The 18,772-nt window shown below is 36.3% G+C and overlaps 2 protein-coding genes across 6 annotated transcripts; one reads left to right on the top strand and one right to left on the bottom strand.

Moving 5' to 3' along the window:
• The first annotated feature begins 4,873 nt into the window (after positions 1-4,873).
• On the top strand, positions 4,874-8,466 carry LOC104219863 (dihydrodipicolinate reductase-like protein CRR1, chloroplastic). Its single transcript, XM_009770614.2, has 9 exons — positions 4,874-5,204; positions 5,283-5,357; positions 5,446-5,511; positions 5,607-5,702; positions 6,275-6,391; positions 7,449-7,541; positions 7,724-7,825; positions 7,923-8,009; positions 8,086-8,466. Exons 1-9 carry the CDS (start codon positions 4,956-4,958, stop codon positions 8,116-8,118), a joined length of 918 nt encoding a protein of 305 aa, XP_009768916.1. The 5' UTR covers positions 4,874-4,955; the 3' UTR covers positions 8,119-8,466.
• Positions 7,378-18,754, bottom strand: LOC104219826 (protein COFACTOR ASSEMBLY OF COMPLEX C SUBUNIT B CCB2, chloroplastic). Of its 5 annotated transcripts, none has more exons than XM_009770575.2 (8): positions 18,635-18,748; positions 16,580-16,991; positions 16,342-16,460; positions 16,178-16,249; positions 15,777-15,920; positions 15,505-15,658; positions 15,158-15,349; positions 7,378-7,716 (listed from the first exon to the last, which is right to left on the bottom strand). In XM_009770575.2, exons 2-8 carry the CDS (start codon positions 16,785-16,787, stop codon positions 7,652-7,654), a joined length of 954 nt encoding a protein of 317 aa, XP_009768877.1. In that variant the 5' UTR covers positions 16,788-16,991; positions 18,635-18,748; the 3' UTR covers positions 7,378-7,651. The 5 variants fall into 5 exon arrangements, with proteins under 5 accessions (XP_009768877.1, XP_009768892.1, XP_070027112.1 ...); XM_009770590.2 differs by having other exon boundaries at positions 7,378-7,711; positions 18,635-18,737; XM_070171011.1 differs by lacking the exon at positions 7,378-7,716 and adding an exon at positions 8,094-8,230 and having other exon boundaries at positions 18,635-18,737.
• Between the last annotated feature and the right edge of the window lie 18 nt (positions 18,755-18,772).

The raw sequence follows: 18,772 nt of genomic DNA, 5'->3' as shown, positions 1-18,772 counted from the left end.
CCAAGAAATTGTGTGTCAAGTTACTTATTCGTAAAATAGTGACTAGTAGTGAACATTCCAAGAAATTAAATGAGAAGCTACAAGCCAGTCAAGTTGAGAAACCCCAAAAATCATATAAGTCCTTCAAGTCTGCAACTGAGGGGGAAGAACCAGTTTCATCTGAAACTAAATAGGTAACTTCTGGGTTAAAGATTTCTGATATTACTTCTGAAGTTCCTGAAAATCTTGAGAAACGATTTGTTCTAGTTGGTATAATTGTTGGTGTAGAATTTGAGTCTGGTAAAATTGGTGATAAAAATAAAAAGAGAAAACAAAAGGAGAGTGAGGGTGTTGGGGATGTGAGGGGAAATTGTAATGAAAGAGTGGCTGAAATTATTTCACCTACTTCTACCAGTTTAAATGAAGAAATTGGGGCAATGATGTTTTGGAGTGAGGAGGTTGTTGAGGAAGATGAAAGTATAATAGAAGAAGGAGGAAGTGGGTCTGGAGATGCTAGTGCAGCAGAGGGGCTGGTTAGGCTGATAAAAAGTTCCAAGAACCTGTTCCATCTAGGAAGGAACCCCTCCATGACCTACTGAAGAGAATGTCTGATAGTTACAGTCCCAAAAGGAAAAAAGAGTGTTGGAGTTAAGATTGCTGAAAAGGTAATGGGTGGCAAGAATAGAAAGAATGCCTCTTCTATCCTTGTAGAGACTTCTCTCACAAGAGTAAGAACTATAAGGAGTTAGAGGAAGCAGAGTGAGGCTGACCTAGAAAAGACCTTAGTTGAGAGTGCAAAGAAAGCTACTGATAAAGGAAAGAAAAAGGTGGGTGAAGGAAGTTAAACCATTGAGATAGAGGAGGTGGATTTGGTCCTTGAGGAATAGGCAGAGGAAGTGGAGGTTGTAACTCCAATTCCAAGAAAAGAAAAACTTCTAAGAAGAAGTCTCCAAAAAAGTTTGTTGATACGGAGAGCTGTACCTTGGCAAAAAGAATCAAGTCCTCCAGGAAATCAAGAAAAATACAAATTGTGGAAGAAGAGAGTGAAGAGGAAGAGACTGATGAAGAAAAGGACAAAGTGGTAAAATCTAAGAAAAGAACAATTCTGAAGGTGAGGCTTCTCATTGATTTAGAAGAGGAAGGTGTGGTGTGTTGCTGGAGAAATTGGAAATTGAGGGTTGGAAGTACATGGTCCTTCAGTTAGAGGGGAGGTTATCCATAGCTGAGATTGTTGAGTTCTTTGCAAATTGTGGAATTGTGCAGGGAAGGGTCAATAGTGAAGTGAAAGGAGTGAAGGTGAGCTTTGATGATAAGGAGTTAGGGGAGATTCTAGGTGCACCCGTTGAAGGGGACGATGACTGCAAGAAGTTGAAGTGGCCTAGTCCATAGAATCTACCTACCTCGCTGGCCATCACTAGAAAATTTGCTGATAGGGACTTAGAGCAACAACCCAGCGCTGTTTATGAGAGTGAAATAAAACCTGCCCACAAAGTGCTATTTGAATTTGTCAACAAAGGGGTTCTATCTAGGCAGGAGAAGGCACATTGCTACCTTCATAGATCTGGTCCTTATGGAGTACTTGGATAGTGGGAAGAAAATAAATTGATTGGTCGGTGTTCATAATCTAGCTCCTTAATAGGGTGGTTTGTGGCATTCTCATGCCATCCCCTATGGCTTTATACTCACTGTTTTGCTTGCTCACTTTAAGGTTCCCGTCAAGAAATGGGATATTTTCATGAGTAAAGATTACTTTGGGACTAACACTTTGACTGACTGTGACTATGAAGTCCTTACTTCTCCCAAAGAACTTGGTCCATCCAAGAGGGTGCCCAAGAAGAACAAAGTGAGAGCATTATAGTAGGATAGTGGGGATAAGGATGCTGAGATTGAGAGGCTGAAGAAGAGGTTGACTGAAGTAGAAACTGAGAGGGACTCTCTCAGGTCTGAGCTTGCAAAGGAGAAAGAGAAGAATGAGGGCATTCTTTAAGACATATTGAAGCTGCTTCGGGCCAGAAACCAAGAACCTGATCTTTCCCAATCATAAACCTCTCCTAAGCCTAGTTTGTAACCAGTGACCCAAGTGAGATTTTTTAAACCTTTTTAGCTCATGGTTCAGTACTTTTATTTCTTTTTATGCTTTATGGAAGAATCTTATAAATAATAATCAATGTTTTTTCTCTAATTATTTATTAATATTTCTTAGATTGATAAGAGAAAATTGAATCCATGATTGCATTTGATGTAGCCTTAGTGTCCATGAGTAAGATCTGCTAAAATCTAGTTACTTAACTTAACTATACGACTTTTCGATGATGCCAAAAGGGAAAATATATATTGTGCTTTTGCTTTGGACTGTGATGTTTATAACCTAATGAACCTAGTCCTTGATGATTTGTAACTTTAAAATGGAAAGTATTCTAACATTGTGTTGATGTTGAGCTGAATTGAAATAGGTTTCATGCATATGAAAAGCACAGAGTTTGTTATCATCAAAAAGGGAGAACTTATTGGCCTGAGTGTGGCTTTTATTTTGATGATTGAAAAAGGAACACATGCATGAACCGGGTCCATGGGTAGTGTGTACACATGGCACGGTCAAATTCAACCAAAAGGCATGCACATACAAGTGATAAGTATAAACGGTTATATTTGATATTCCCTGAATGAAAAGGCTGCATACTTGATAAGGAGTAGGAATCCTTACTTGAAGAGAACTCTATGTTAGATAAATAAAGAGATAGAGATTGAAGTTAAATAGAACTCTTCCACCAATGAAGAGTAAAGTATTAGAACTCTAGTTGATCCTAATCCTACTAACTTTATAAAATTTTAGTTGTGTTCTCTTATACAGGTGACGCACAAATGTTGAAGTTAAGCAAGAACTGAGAGCAAAATAGCAACGCATTTTGCAAGCAATTCTTGTGTGTTTCAAGTGTGCGAACCTGGAGCTACATGAACCAAATAGAAGAACCAGTTCCATATGTCTATCTTTTATTCTAGTTCAATTGTAGTAGGAATTTTGAGTTGTACTGAAATTCTTTAGAATCATTTGTATTAGGTACTTTGAGTTGTATTGTTCAGGTTAGAGTTTGTCACAACAGTCTGCGGTTGGTTGCTATAAGGGTTAGAAGTAATTTTTAAGTTTACAAGAGGTTTGTAAGCATTATTGTTTTGGCTCAGAGTTGAAGTGAAGTTTTAGGGAAAATCATATTGGAAAGTAGTTCATAATATTTTTACCTTTTGAGCCGGGTGTTTTCCACGTAAAAATACTTGTGTTCTTTACTGTCAACATTACTTCTTCCACAACTATAGTGTAAGGAACACGTAGAAGAACCATGTTCTTCTATAATTCAATGCACGCCAAAATTGGACAATACACAAAGACCCCCTCCCTCACTTGTGTGGTATTGAAGTATAAAACATCAGTGCATAACTATACGCAATATCTTCAAAATGTAAGAAGATATAAAAAAAAATCATTTTTCTCATATTTGGATTTTTTAACAAATTATTTTATGCTATCCGTTTGTTTTATTATAAGAACCTTTTTTTTTTTGGTGAATGGAACGTTAATTAGAAATTAGAAACTCAAATATGTACTGTCTTGGAAGCAATAAAATGAGATTCACACGTAAGATATAACTTAAAAGTAAAATCATTAATTATATTTGGTAAAATCTAAAGGAATATCATATTTAAGCCGTAAAGGAAAAATTGTTATTGTGTAAAGAAATATGTATTTAGTGTATGTCACTTAAAAAGTAATTGCACGTAAAAATCTTTAAATTGTCCGTATCTTTAACTTATAAACTCCAAACGTTAATAAAATCTCTTTAAGTTTTAAGTTCATATTATTCGTTCAACGGCTTAATTAGCAGGCGAATATATATATTTTCCAACTTAATTGCAAGTTTGTTCGGACAATAAATATACCAAGAAAAAGAGGTGCTGATTAAACTCAAGACAAGTACACTTTTAGTTAGCCGGTTGCATGGAGCAGTAATTACTTCACTCCTCTTGCACTAATATTGTATTGGCTTAATTACTTAAGTTGGAGGTGCACATGATATTTGGAAGTCCTTGCACGTTCGCACATGTCTCTCAAGTTCAACTCGTCTCTGTCTCTAAATTCTAACTTTTCTTTCCCATTTCTAATCTACAATTGAAATAATCATACCAAGAGTTGCATATGAAATGGGCTTCATTAGACAGAGATTTACCCCTAATGTTGAATTCTCCGGTATAAATTCGAATTTAGTTAGGTTTCAATGCGAATACAAGATACCGGATTGGAAATCCCAAAAATCCTATGTATCTCGTGTTTAATGAGGACTTCAAGAACGTGTTAAACAAAATCATTTCTACACAAGTATATATGTAAGTACATGCGTACTTTCTATTATACGACTTGTAAAGCGACTCAAGCTATTTGATACTTCGCCTATTTTTCTAATTTGATTTTTCAAAGGATATGCTCCGGTTGTTTTCACTTAAAATATGTCTAACTTTGAATTATTGATATCTTAATTTATTAAGATCGGTTCAATCGGTTTTTTCTATTCGGCCGATATTATGTACTTTAATTTATTACGTTGGTTTTTATACGGTCATTAACTTTCTTAAAACACCAACCAAACGGGCTCTAAAATGTCGACTCTCATATGTGTCTTTTTTCATTTTGCCCAAGGAGAGGGCCTAGTCGATACGCGAAATTTGAACACTTTGATATAATTGTGACAAACTGATAAAGCAATATGGCGATATAAGCAAACTTTGGTGTTAATCAAGTTTATATAGAGAGAGACCAACCAATTAATAGCATGCACCAAACCAACATGTGCGCGTCCCAACAAGCTAAGGACATAATGAAAGGCAGAAAAAAAAACCTTATCTTTTAACAGAAACAGTGAAGTTATATCCAAATTTGAGACCAATAAGGTACTAAGAGACCAAAAAGGCTGTAACTACACATATCAATGGCGGCCTCGAGCTGCCAATTTCAACCTACATACTACATTAGTCATAACGTCAGGCCGATAAAAGTGAAGAAGACAAAGCCATTCATCTGTTGCTCAGTACAGCCATCTCAAAACAATGTGAAAGTAATCATAAATGGAGCTGCAAAGGAGATAGGAAGAGCAGCCGTAATTGCTGTGACTAAAGCTAGAGGAATGGAAGTGGCTGGTGCTGTTGATTCTAATTTTGTTGGACAAGATATTGGACAGGTCCATTATATTGCTTAATTCCACTTTGATTTTTTTCAATCTCTGCGTTTTTTGATTACTTTTAACCTAGTATTTCAGGTTTGTGACATGGAAGAACCTCTAGAAATACCGATAATAAACGACCTTACAATGGTGTTGGGTTCAATATCTCAGGTAAAAAATATGGTCATGAATTATTAACCCAATTGCTTTAATTCTGGTCAAATTCTGGTTTCTGACTTTGTGAAATCAAATTATGCAGTCAAAGGCAACTGGGGTAGTCATTGATTTCACTGACCCTTCTACAGTTTATGACAATGTCAAACAGGTCCAATAATCTTAAACCACTTCTTTAACAGAGGGAAAAAGTTTAGAAGGTGGTCCTTTATATTGTGAACATAATCATTTGGTTTCGTTGGGCAGGCAACAGCATTTGGGATGAATAGTGTAGTTTACGTGCCAAGGATTAAGCAAGAAACTGTCATGGCTTTATCTATGTTCTGCGAGAAGGCCAGCATGGTGAGGGTGCAGGGTGAGATTTACAGATTTATACAATTCATATAACCACATTCTCAAACAATGCCCTATATGCATTCTTTTTAGAGCAACGGTATGGTCACGAGTTCGAGCCGTGAAAGTAGTCATTGATGCTTGCATTACAGTCAGTGGCGAAGCTAGGAATTTTTCCAAGGTTGTTCAAATTTGAAAGAAGTGAAAAAAAATTCCGACAAAGGGTGTACAATATGTGTTATATATCTTTAAAACGTAATATTTTACCTATATACACAGTATAATTTTTCGACGAAGGGTGGTCAATTGACCACTCTTATGACCATGTGGCTTCGCCTCTGATTACAGTAGGATGTCTACATCCCACCCAAAAGGGTTACGCCCCTTTTCCAAACCCTGTGTGAATGCGTAATGCTTTATGCACTGGACTGCCTTTCTTTTGCCCTATATGCAACTTTTTTGACATCCTTGTTTGCTACTTTAGTAGATGCAATTCACAAAATTCATTTGTTCATCAATTTACATGGGAAAAACACTTGAAGAAACAATTACTTAAACGGATTTTTTGGCACTGATATCAGGGTTGCTTGGTTGCACCAACTCTTTCAATTGGATCCATACTTCTCCAGCAAGCAGCAATTTCAGCTTCTTTTCACTATAACAATGTAGAAATTGTTGAGTCTAGAGCTAATGCAGTGGTAAGTACATTAACCCCGTGACACGCCTCTTTTGTGCTTTTCACGTGTTCTCTTTTATTTGTTTGGACTATATTTGAGTTCGGCATGTAAATCACGATTAGTGACGACAAAAAGAATAAAGTCTCTTCGCTAACAGAATAAAATAGTAGAAACCAACTAAATTTAAATATCCACTGTACGTATTATTTGTTATAATAAAAAGGTATATAACCTTCCTGAACCGGTCATATTACTTTTATACCGTTAAGGTCATTTGGCTCAATTGTTGGATAGATAAAATAATTAATACTATTATACTGGTATGAGCTAATACCCATAACCAAACATAAAAAATATAATTCTAATTTTTATCCCGAGCTTAATATCCTTATCGCATAAACCCATGACCCCTAAATGACTAATGTGCTTAGATTCAAGGAAATATTTTTCCGTGGTACAAAATGTTACTTCAACATTACAAGGGGCCCAACGCCAAGACCTATCACCATCTAATTTGTTGCAATGCCTTAAAATCCTCCTTTTCCAATTAAATAGTGATTATAAAGCATAGTGCATGGGTCCATAACCTAGCTGGATCCAGTCTTTGTCGCTTAATTAGGTACAAGAATCTATTGTGATCTTAAAATCACAATCAAACAGCAAATAGTAACAGTGACACGGTCGTAGTCTCTACACCTTCGGACACCGAATCTTCTTTAATTTTTTATTCTTTTCTAATAAACTACTCCGTGTCTTTTAGCTTTTCTTTCGGGCATTAAGCGTCTCATCTTTTAATTCATTAGATCAGCTAAAATCTAATTTACTTGTGTCTTATCTATCCAAAGAAAGCGACTGGCGATTGAATTGACGCATTGCGGAGGATTTCACTGATAACTACTAGTAGTATACATATTCTCATCCATATAATGTCAGTGTGTGTATATATATATATAGTCTGTGGAGTATTTCTTGCATTTAAATCATAGTTATAAGAAGAAGAAAAAATCTGTCACGTATTAAATGCTATTGAATTACAAAAAACAGCGGTCAAAAGTAATGAAATTATTGCTGGTTACAGGATTTTCCAACCCAGGATGCAGTTCAAATTGCTAACAACCTTTCAAATTTGGGTCAGCTGTATAATAGAGATGACATTTCCACAGATATTCCGGTATGAAGCAAGAAATCCTTGTTTATGGACTGGTAATCCCTTCATAATAAGCCAAATGGGATCAAATAACATGAGAATATTTTACCAGCAAAACTCTGCAGCAATTGGATCTATGTACTAGGCAATTTCTTGACTTCAGCCGCATTCTGATAATTTGTTGCTTTTATCTTCTGTCCTGCAAGGCAAGGGGTCAAGTTCTAGGGGAAGACGGAGTACGTATTCACAGCTTGGTTCTACCAGGGCTACCATCTAGTACATCAGTATACTTCTCAAGGCCAGGAGAGGTGTGCTTCTGAACTGTACTCTTCGTTGACTATGTAGAGAAGGGCCATGGATCCCCCTTGTATTATGAGAATCTCATCTATGACTGTTGTTCATCAGGTTTACACACTAAAGCATGATATCACAGATGTGCAATGTCTCATGCCAGGCTTAATTCTAGCCATTAGAAAAGTTGTTCGCCTCAAGGTACCTATCAAATAACCATGTCTTGACATATTTCACCATGACACTAAACAACATACTCTTTGTTTTCCCTTGGCAGAACCTGGTCTATGGCTTGGAGAAGTTTTTATAAGAAGCAGACAGTAAGAGGCTAAAGGGACGGTAGGCAACATCCAGATATCTTGTGAGTACATGAATGGGGAGACATGAAAGAAAGATGCAGTCAAGAGAGAAATTCCCAAAATCTGCTGTCAAAAGAGCGTTACAAGAAATGTTGGATCACAATATGCAACTTATTAAACAGCTAATAAAATCTGAGAATATATGTTTTTCCCATGCCGCCTAAAAGCGAAAATATAGAAATTGTACCCTCTAAATAAATTTCAGATCTATACTGAATAATTCCCTTTTTTTCTTTTTTATTGAGGGATCACTTAAACTTTTTACCTAAATTTGAGAGAACCCTACATTCTTTTTGCAATTGTTCTCTCCCCCCCCCCCCCCCAAAACCCACTTGGTGTATTGGTAGCAAATAGCATTTATTTTGACATTGCATAGTGGTGTCAATTCCATCTCCATGCTCTAGGACTAGGGTTCTTTATAAATACTTTTTCCCTTTGTTTTTAGTTTCTTGCTCCTTGCCTACTATATAAAGGTTCATCATTTGCTGTATAGCCTTACACATTAAGAACCAAATTCCAGCCATAGCATTTCGAAGACCGAAAAGTTATTTGGTGTTTTAATTGCACAGTTCAAAGAACTACCTCAAATAAAGAGCTAACAGAAAACAAGATGTTTCAAATTTTGTCTATAAAGAAAGAAAGAGAATTGTCACAGAATGCTGTACACTTATACTGAAACGTTTGACATGGTGAAGAGAGTAGATTGCCAAAGACTTGAAAAAAGCAAGATACAAGTTATATTTACATTATGAACCAACAACTACCTTAAGGCGAATAACTAAGACAGCTGGGTTCTAAAGTGGTTAAAGAAAAAAGGAAAAAGATATTTCAGCACTTGGGGCTTCTGTAAAGGAGAAATTAATGATATAATAACAAAAAACTAAAGAACCGAAGGATAATTTTTAATCTCTGAACTTCATAGGACGGGTGGCAATTTCTCCTATTCACTATGCTTATGGTGGATCATTTGCAATATTAATCCCGACATGCTCATGCAGAAATGAGAATACTGTAATTTACAGCATATTTACAGAGAGAGGACAACTAAAGCAAATAAAAGCATAAAAGAAGTTGTAACCAGATAGGGAAGGCCTAGAGACTAAAGAAAGCCGTACTCTGGTCATTTTGGGAAGCACCATAAAAAAAGGTTTGCCAGCTTCCTATTAAAAGGCTGGGAATGGAATTAAGACTCACTTTATCGAAATGGAATTAAGACTCATAAATTTTCATTAACCTGCTTTTGGTAATTAAAGCATGTACATATTTTCCAACAAAATGTTGGTGTTTTATTTACGAAAATATTTAATGATGAGATGTACATATATTACTTTTTGGGCAACTCTTATGTGAACAATTTACACCAAGAGAGAAGATTAATTGTCCATTCATAGTGAAGCACTTACTAGAAAGATTGTTGCTAGCTACAGTACTTATCAAACAAAATTCATCACTTATGTTACCCCCAAGTTGATCTACCACGCCGTCATGACCTAAGTTGCTCGGACTCGGGTGCGGGTATCCGATACGGGAATGGACCCGAGTGTCGGATTTAGCAAAATCTAAATTTTAAGATTCGGGAGTGCGGATTCATGTATGGATACGGATGCGAGGATTCAGCTTAGAAAATTCATAATTATAAAAAATAGAGCTATACAGAGAAAAAAAAGTCATTCAAAGCCTTCCACCAACTCTCCATCTATATCGTTGCTACTATCTAGTAGAAGTCCGAACTCAGAACACGACACTTTGAATTTTTGGTTTTTCTGAAACATAAAGCAGCAAATATGAGACAAAAGTACTACAATATTGAAGGTATGCCATTTCTCATGTCTTAAATCTATTTTATTTTTAATTTTGAGAAATCAAAATTTCAGTTTTCACCCAAATTTGTCGATGGACTCAAGTCAAAGTATCCGAAGTTAGTTGACCAAATTTGCGACGTATCCCGCACCCATCCCGTGTCGAGACGGGTGCGGCACCAAAAACGAAGAGTCCACGCAACTTAAGTCATTACCAACCACTATCTATAAATAAGCACTCTTACTTTTTTATTACTCCCTCCGTTCCAATTTATGTGAACCTCTTTGACCAGTGTTTAGAAAAGCGATCGCTTCATCGCTTAAAGCGCGAAGCGACGCGAAGCGACGCGAAGCGACGCGAAGCGACGCGAAGCGACGCGAAGCGACGCGAAGCGACAGTGTATCGCTTCAGGCTTCTCGAAGCGATGCGATCTTGAAAAGTGCGCGCTTCAGCTAGTGAAGCGACGAAGCGATGAAGCGACGAAATCGACGAAGCGATCGCTTCTTTACAAAAAGTGATAACTGGCCCTTTTTTATAAAAAAAAAAACTTGGGGTCTGTTTTTTAATTATACAAAATAGACCCCTACATAGTCACACTGCTTCTCCCGTCAAAACAATTAAACAAAGATTGACAAAGGCCTAGGGTTGACCCCTTCTCTCTCAAGCTCAAGCTCAAGCTCGACCACTGCTTCTCCAGTCGACCGGTCCAGGTAATTTCTTTCTCCTTTCTTCTTCATTTCTTCTTCTCCTTTCTTCTTCTCCTTTCTCCTTCTCCTTTCTTATTTTTCTTCTGCTTCTTCTGCTTCTCTGCTTATTTTTCAGAAATTTTTTTTCTTTTGATTCTGCTTCTGTTGCTTCTTCTTCTGATTTCTTTTCAGAAAATAGACCCACTGATTTTTTAAATGTTTTTTTTCAGTTTATATAATTAATTATTATATATATTATTATTATATGTATTTTCAGTTTATTGATTATGTTTTTTTCTTATATCTTAAATAATAGGGATATTAAAATGTCTCAAAGTTCGAAAGAGAAAGACCCGGCTTGGCAATATGGCGAGAGAACTAATGAGAAGAATATAAATGTTGTATGCAAGTTTTGCAACAAGATTACAACGGGTGGCATTTATCGCTTTAAATACCATCTAATTGGTGGCGATAGAAACGTCACAAGTTGTCCGAAATGTCCACCGGAGGTGAGGGAAGAAATAAAGAATTTTGTTGAGAAGAAGAAGGAGCAAAAAAATCAAATGGTTCATCAACCAATGGTGGCCAATCTTGATGATGATGATGATGATATTGAAGAATTGTCACTTCCAACAAAACGGGGAAGAGATGGGTCAAGCCATGGATCATCGACTAAAGGTCCTATGGATTGCTACTTCTCAAAGAAGCCGGAAGCAAAGGGCGGTGGAAAAGATGTACAAAAAATTGTTAAAGACATTTTGAGGGATCGTGCGGTTAGAGCTTTTGCACGATGGGTCTATGATGCCGGGCTCCCCTTCAATTGTGTCAACTATGACACTTTTGGAGACTTTATTGAGGTCGTTGGTCAATACGGACCTGGAATGAAGCCTCCCACTTACCATGAAATAAGAGGTCCTTATCTAAATAAGGAAGTGGAGGAGACTAATAAAATTGTTGAGGAGCATAAAGTTGTGTGGAACAAGTACGGTTGTTCCATTATGATGGATAAGTGGACGGCAAGAACGGGGAAAATGATTATTAATGTGTTGGTGAATTCTCCCCGGGGAAGCTTGTTTCTTGAGTCCATTGATGCTAGTGACTCATCCACTGACCACATCAAAATGTTCACCTTGTTTCAGAATACCATCGAAAAGATTGGTCCAAGCAAAGTTGTTCAAGTGGTCACTGATAATGCAAGTGAAAATAAGAAAGCAGGTGGCATGATTGAAGGAGCGTACAAGAATGTCTATTGGACTCCATGTGCGGCTCATTGTATCAACTTGATGTTCGGGGACATTTTCAGGGAAAAACCCTTCTCTACAGTTTTTGGCCAGGGCGTTAGGTTACATTCTTATATTTCTCAGCGGCCCTTGTTATTGAATATGATGAGAAGATTCACCATGCAAAAAAATTTGGTGAAACCGGGCAAGACAAGGTTCGCCACTGCTTTCTTGACTCTGCATAGTATCCACTGTCAAAAAAACAATTTGAGAAAGATGGTCACTTCAGAGGAATGGAGCAAGAGTAAATTTGTAAAGGAAAGTGCGGGGAAAGAGGTTGCACGCATTATTCTTTCTTATTCTTTTTGGAATAATGTTCTTCATGCTCTTAAAATTGGTGGCCCTTTGGTTAAAGTACTCCGTTTGGTGGATGGAGAGCAAAAACCATCAATGGGCTACCTCTATGAAGCTATGGATAGGGCCAAGGAGACTATTCAAGCATCATTCAGTGATGAGCAGAAATATGCAAAGGTCTTTCAGATCATTGATGCAAGATGGGATGAGCAACTTCATAGACTTTTGCATGCAACTGGACTTATTCTGAACTCATCACTCTTTTATGAGCAGCATGAGAAGAATTCATTGGCTAAAGAAGTGTGGACAGGATTCCATCAGGTTGTTATCAAGTTGAACCCAGATGAAGACTTGCAAGAAAAGATAGTAGATCAGCTTGCTATTTACAAGGCAGCTGAAGGACTTTTTAAGCTCTGACTTGCTATTAAACAAAGAACGACGAAGTCGCCAGGTGACCAAGTGTTTCTATATTTTATAGCTCTAACTTCAATGTATTCTTTATACTTATTAACTCTTGAACATTTTTTTGACTTCTATAGTTGAATGGTGGGACCAATATGGTGTAGAGACTCCGGAGCTACAGGCTTTCGCCATCAAAGTTCTAAGTTTAACTTGTAGCTCATCTGGATGTGAAAGGAACTGGAGTGTTTTTGAACACGTGAGAAATAAAAAGAATTATTTCGTATTTTGAGATAAAGTAAATTATATCTCAATTGTCCAAATTCCTACTAATTAGTTGACACATCTTTTTTGCAGATTCATACAAAGAAAAGGAATCGACTAACCTTGAAGCGCCTCCATAATCTAGTGTTCATAAAATACAATAGAGCATTGAGGCGTCGCTACAACCACCGCAATATAATTGATCCAATTCTTTTGGACAATATTGATGAGGCTAATGAGTGGCTAACCGGAGTCCCCGAAAATTGCGAAGGTGAAGAAGTATTTGAAGGCGACTCCGATTTCACTTGGGGTGATGTTGCGGTTGGTAGTGGAGTTGGGGAAGATCCTTATGGTTTAAGGAGATATACTCCAAGTTCAAGCTCTATTAGGAAGGGAAAAAGTGTGGCTACTACAAGTCGATCCCTATCCCTAATTGATGAAGATGAAAGTGATCATGAAGAGGAGGGGGAAGAAGAAGATGACGAGCAATATGAAGATAATAGAGGAATTCAAGATTTTGACAATCTTGAAGAAGAAGAAGAAGAGTAGAAGAATAAGATGTTGATTCTAGTGTGGATGATTTGTGGATGATTTGGTGGTACCTAGTACCTACTTTTAAGTATTTAAATTGAAGTTTTTGATTATTTATAATTTTACATTATGTTTTTTAAGAATTGCGCTTCACTTTAATAAAGCGTGCGCTTCGCTTTGCGCTTCGCTTTTGAAGCGAAGCGAGCCCTTGTCGCTTTTTTGCGCTTCGCGCTCTCAAAAACATTGTCTTTGACTGGGCACAGAGTTTAAGAAAAAATGAAGATTTTTGGAATTTGTGGTCCTAAACAAAGCAAAAAGGGGTCCAGAGTATTTGTGTGGTTATAAAAGCTTCTCATTAAGGGTAGAATTGTAAGTTTAAGCTAAATTGTTACCAAATTTAGAAAGGGGTCATTTTTTTTTGGAACGGACCAAAAAGGAAATAGGTTCACATAAACTGGAACAAGAGTAGGTAATATAGTATTTTAATGCACGAAGATAATCAATTTAGTCATTGTCATAGAGGACCCGATTATAGATTTTTAACCACATTTTCCATACTCCATAGGGTCTTATCTCTTTGGTTTTTTTTCCTATAAGTACCACTATCCATATTTAGCAACCTTTGGATTAAAGCAGACAGTCAATGCAGTTTAAACAATGATTCTATCTCCTAGAAGCAGTTTTATCCCCAGAACATTTCAAACAGTATTCAAATCAGAACCAAACTAAGCTCCTCAGTGCAAGCACTATTTAGAGAATTCAGATGTGAAAGATCATAATCTAATGATTCAGCATCTTGATATCAAAAATCACGAGGACCAAGTGTCCTTGCAGGTCATGACACTTTGACAAAATTGTATTAATGTCCTTGCATGGAATTTGCGGACATGATTAGATTCACCATTGACCATTCTTCCAAAACTTATGAGGGCCAATGATGTTTATGACAGGGGATGTTCAGGTTCCATGCACCTCTAGACCATATTATTGCATCCCTGCTTTATGTGATGCTATATGCCCGATCAGCTGGCAGAATGTAGCCTGATTTTTGGACAGAAATGAAGACGCATATACTCAGGTGGGTTGAACCAAAAAAGGATCTACTACACCATAGAAAAATATGCGTCTGTTGCCTGCTGGATGGGAACACTTGAATTAATCTACAAATACCATAGATCCTTGAATGCTGCTTATGTGATCATAAGTTCTGGATGCTAGCTGCTACCCTTGTTGCAATCTATAGTCAGAAATTAAGCTTTCACTTCTTTTCTTTCCAGTTCTTCCCATTGTGTACAAGGAAGGAAAGACTAGCTATTAAATTTCACCAGCAGAAAGCTAAATTATTAAATACATTCAAAATAAAATGTCAAGGATAATCTTAACCGCTAGTTTATTTAGAACCATCTACTAGAATTTAATTCTTCTCCTTCACTTTTTTTTCACATAAGTGTGTCTGGCATGCATTGATCATTGATGCATCACAGATGATTTTTTTTTTCAAAAGTAAACATTGAACACTTCCCTAAGTATATGTGGCAAAGAAACAGGACCTCTAGCAGCAAAAGGTTAAGTGGACTAGTACATAGCATATCAGCAACCAAGCTTGCACCTAAACACAGCTTTGAAGCTTTTATGGATTTCACTGAAGTAGCACAATGAGCAAATTTTGAACAATTGTTTATAGCATATTTTGAAGAAACATTAGAGTCTCTATAGATCTGCGTAGATGCACTTACCTTCAAACTTCTTTGCAACAGCTTCAACCCAGGCTCTATCCTTATTGTTGTATGCATAACTGTTGCTGGAAGCCACAAGCACAAAACCATCTTTCTTCCACTTCTGGCCGGAATTTGAGGTTTCAGTTTGTAATACCGGTTGAACAAGGAGAGAACGGGTTCCTTTTGGAAGCATCTCCAACAGTTCAGAGTCTAGACTATCACAAAAATGTGGAGAGAACCACAATATCACAACTTAGTAATAATACAACAAAGTGCAGTTTTCACCTTAATTTACACTGCAGAAAGTGTAATTTAATATTTGAAAGGGCATCACTCTCATAGAAACGAGATTTAATAATTAATACCTGAGACCTCCGGAAAATAAAGTATCTCATTCAAATTACGAAAACCACTTTGCTGGATCTGTTTCTCAAACCAATCACATAACTGATCTTTCGACACATCTTTTGGTATTCTCCAGTAGCCACGAGCACAAATTGTATCTTGAAGTGAAAATAGCTGCAAAATCAACATAATCTTCACGGTTATAAGTTTTCTTCAAATTGTGGTCGTACTATCTTCTTGTAAGATGCTCTGACTAATCCATGTTGGCACAATCTTTTCCAAAGATACATACCACTGATATGGTGCTTGTGTTGCGCAACAAAACATATGTTCCCCAAGCCAAATCCTCCTTCAGAGTATCTGATATTTCTTCTGAGATGACAAAGGCTTGCTCAGCATCTTCAGGAACATTTCTTTCTTCTACTAGAACAGCACCCTGAAGATAAAGCCAATTTAGTCATTAACAATTTAGTGCACTAAGGAAGTGGCCTAGCGGTCATGTAGTGGGAGGAGAACCATAAGCTCTCCGGTACCTGGTGGAATAGTCGAGGTGTGCAAGCTGGCCACCACATCACCGTCATAAAAAGAACATATTTTACAGTACATTTTCAATAACATATCCTCCCGTTTCGGGAGGATGTTATAGAACTTAAGCTCTCTAATATCTACGTAAAACATAGACAAAGAGATTACCTTAAGAAACTTTCCAAGGTAGGGAACCATAACAGAAAAAGCAGCCAAAAAAACACCTAAAACTTCCGTTCTCTATACAAAACAGAAAACGCTGAATTAGAATTAGAACTACATTAAAACAGACAACAGTTATGCATAGAGTTGAATACAAATTGTGAACTCACGAGCTGTGCAGCGGTGATGGCGGATGAATCCGAACCGAGAAAGTGATTCAATACCAAAAGAGAACCAAATGCGCAGCCTATGTACCGAGGCAAATATGATTCATCCAATCCCGGTATTCCTATCCAACACGCGCAAACAATTTCACACACAAATAATGAGTACATATTACATGAAAGTATATGAAAAATACAAAATAATTGAAATAGAGAGAGAGAAATAGAGGAGTTTTGGACCTACCGAGAGTGAAACGAAGAACGGAGAGATTAAGCTGTTGCTGTTGAGTATCAGTAGAGTTATCGAGACGACTGTAGAGTATCATTGGCGATGATTTTCTGGTTTTCCGGCACCGAAATTCTGACGGAGGAATGGATATGCCGTATCTTTTAACGGGAAACACTAACGGCGCCAATGAGTTTAGCGATTGGCAGGTGTAGCTCATTTTCATCCGCGGGAACTTCTCGTTTTGCTAAATGGATAACGTTTTGGTTGCTGGTGATTTCTACACTATCAGTCTGTGAAAAGCCTCGCCTATTGGCGAGAGTTGTCGGGATGTTGTTGTACCACGCTCCGTTAACGAGCATGTTCCATTGAACCAAAAATAAGGGAATTTTCCTTTTCTTTTCCCTTCATTTTATTACTCGATAAAACACTGCACCGAATTTGGGATTATATTTATTTTCTATTGGCATAAATAGTACTACTTGATTTCGTGAAGTAAAATGATAGAATTAGATATCATTTTAAATGAACGATTTAATACCAATTAGGAAAAAGAGGAAGAAAAAGAAACTCCACCTTTTTGGGGTAACTAAGGCCTCGTTTCTTTTTTTAAAGATTAAAACGTCTGAATATAAAGATGTGGTATGCAGATCTGAACACTGAATGATTAAGATTGTTTGTTTTTCAACATCTGAATACGTATTATATATATATATATATATATCAAGATAAAAACATATACAATTCAAAAAAAAAAGTGATTAAATATTACATCAATTAGTGAAAATATTAACTTGAACAAAAAAAGTTATTATTTGAGATAAATTGAAATATTATAAGATATAAATTAATATTTTATGTAAGATCCAATTGTTAAACTATTTGAACTACAAAAGAAAATTAAATATAATAACAACAATTGTAGTAACGAAATGTAACCAAAAAAAATATTTTGAACGTAAAGTATTCATACAAGATATGACTTTTAGCTTCATTTAGTAATATTATTATTTATATTATCAAGTGTTAATTCAAATTAGTAAGATGTTAGCCATATGTTTGCAATGCATTACCTTGGATCTTGATGTAAAAAACTTTATTTGCTAATACAAATATTTGAGTAGTTTAATTCGAAGTTCTAGAATATTTCTTATGTTAAAAGTAAATATTCTTTGTTTTTTTAAAACCTTTTTTACACGGATTTTGTACTTTTTTCTACAAAGTTCAGAATTGTCTAAGTCAAAATATTATTACGTATTTTACAACACTTTTTGGGGCCTCAAAATTTTTGGGGCCTAAAGCGAATGTTTTACTAGCCTCACCCTTTGAGCTAAGTTGTATATTTCTAAGCAAATAATCTGTTTGAAGATTGCAGAGATGTAGTAAATGGTATGATCTTAAACACAAAATAGGAAGAAAAAAAATTGAGGAAGTAAAGAAGCTACTCTTGAATAAACAAAAGAAAGCATGGTTCAATCATAAAACATGTAACATATGACGAATAATTCAAGAGCAATAGCACATAAATATTCAGAAAGCACTGAAATGTAAATCTTACTTATGTATACATTATCCGAATTCTAGCCAAATATGAAACTATAGCGGCTCTAATTTCAACAACAAAGAACTTCATTATCCGAATTCTAGCCATAGCAAAGTTTCTTAATTTTGGACGAGCTTCATAAACACCAATTACGGTTTAGAGAAATTGAATTTCAGTCACTAATATGCAATTTTTGAAGAAAACAAAAGAAGGTTCAAAAGGGACTATGTGAATCTGCAAAAGAGAAAAAAAACATTGCTAACAATTTAGAACACGTCCCAATTAAGATTTACGATTTAGAGAATCGGGATGTCAACAAAATCACAGAAAATTCAGAGATTCAATCAAAATAGAATATCCAAAAGTGCGAACAAGACACAAATAAGAGGCAAGCAAAACCTTCTAGTTTAGCCCCTTCTCAATCGTATTTTAAAAGGGGTTTTTTTTAACCCTAAACTCGAAACTGAAATTTACCATTAGAAAAGTGGAAACAAGATGGAGAATTCCAAGTATAATTTTCAAAATCTTACCCAGAAAAAGATTTGGCGGCTGCGAGAGAGACGTGTGAAGGATGAAATTTGTTTTAGGTTTAGAAGAAATAGCCTGATGTCAATAGAGAGAAACAAGAGGCGTGTATTTTCGGTATTTTCAACCTCTTAACAGAATTA

The sequence above is a fragment of the Nicotiana sylvestris genome, chromosome 3, assembly GCF_000393655.2.
Source record: "Nicotiana sylvestris chromosome 3, ASM39365v2, whole genome shotgun sequence".
Lineage (NCBI taxonomy): Eukaryota > Viridiplantae > Streptophyta > Magnoliopsida > Solanales > Solanaceae > Nicotiana > Nicotiana sylvestris.
Note: the sequence above shows the minus strand (reverse complement) of the source record. Positions and strands in the feature narration are given on the sequence as shown.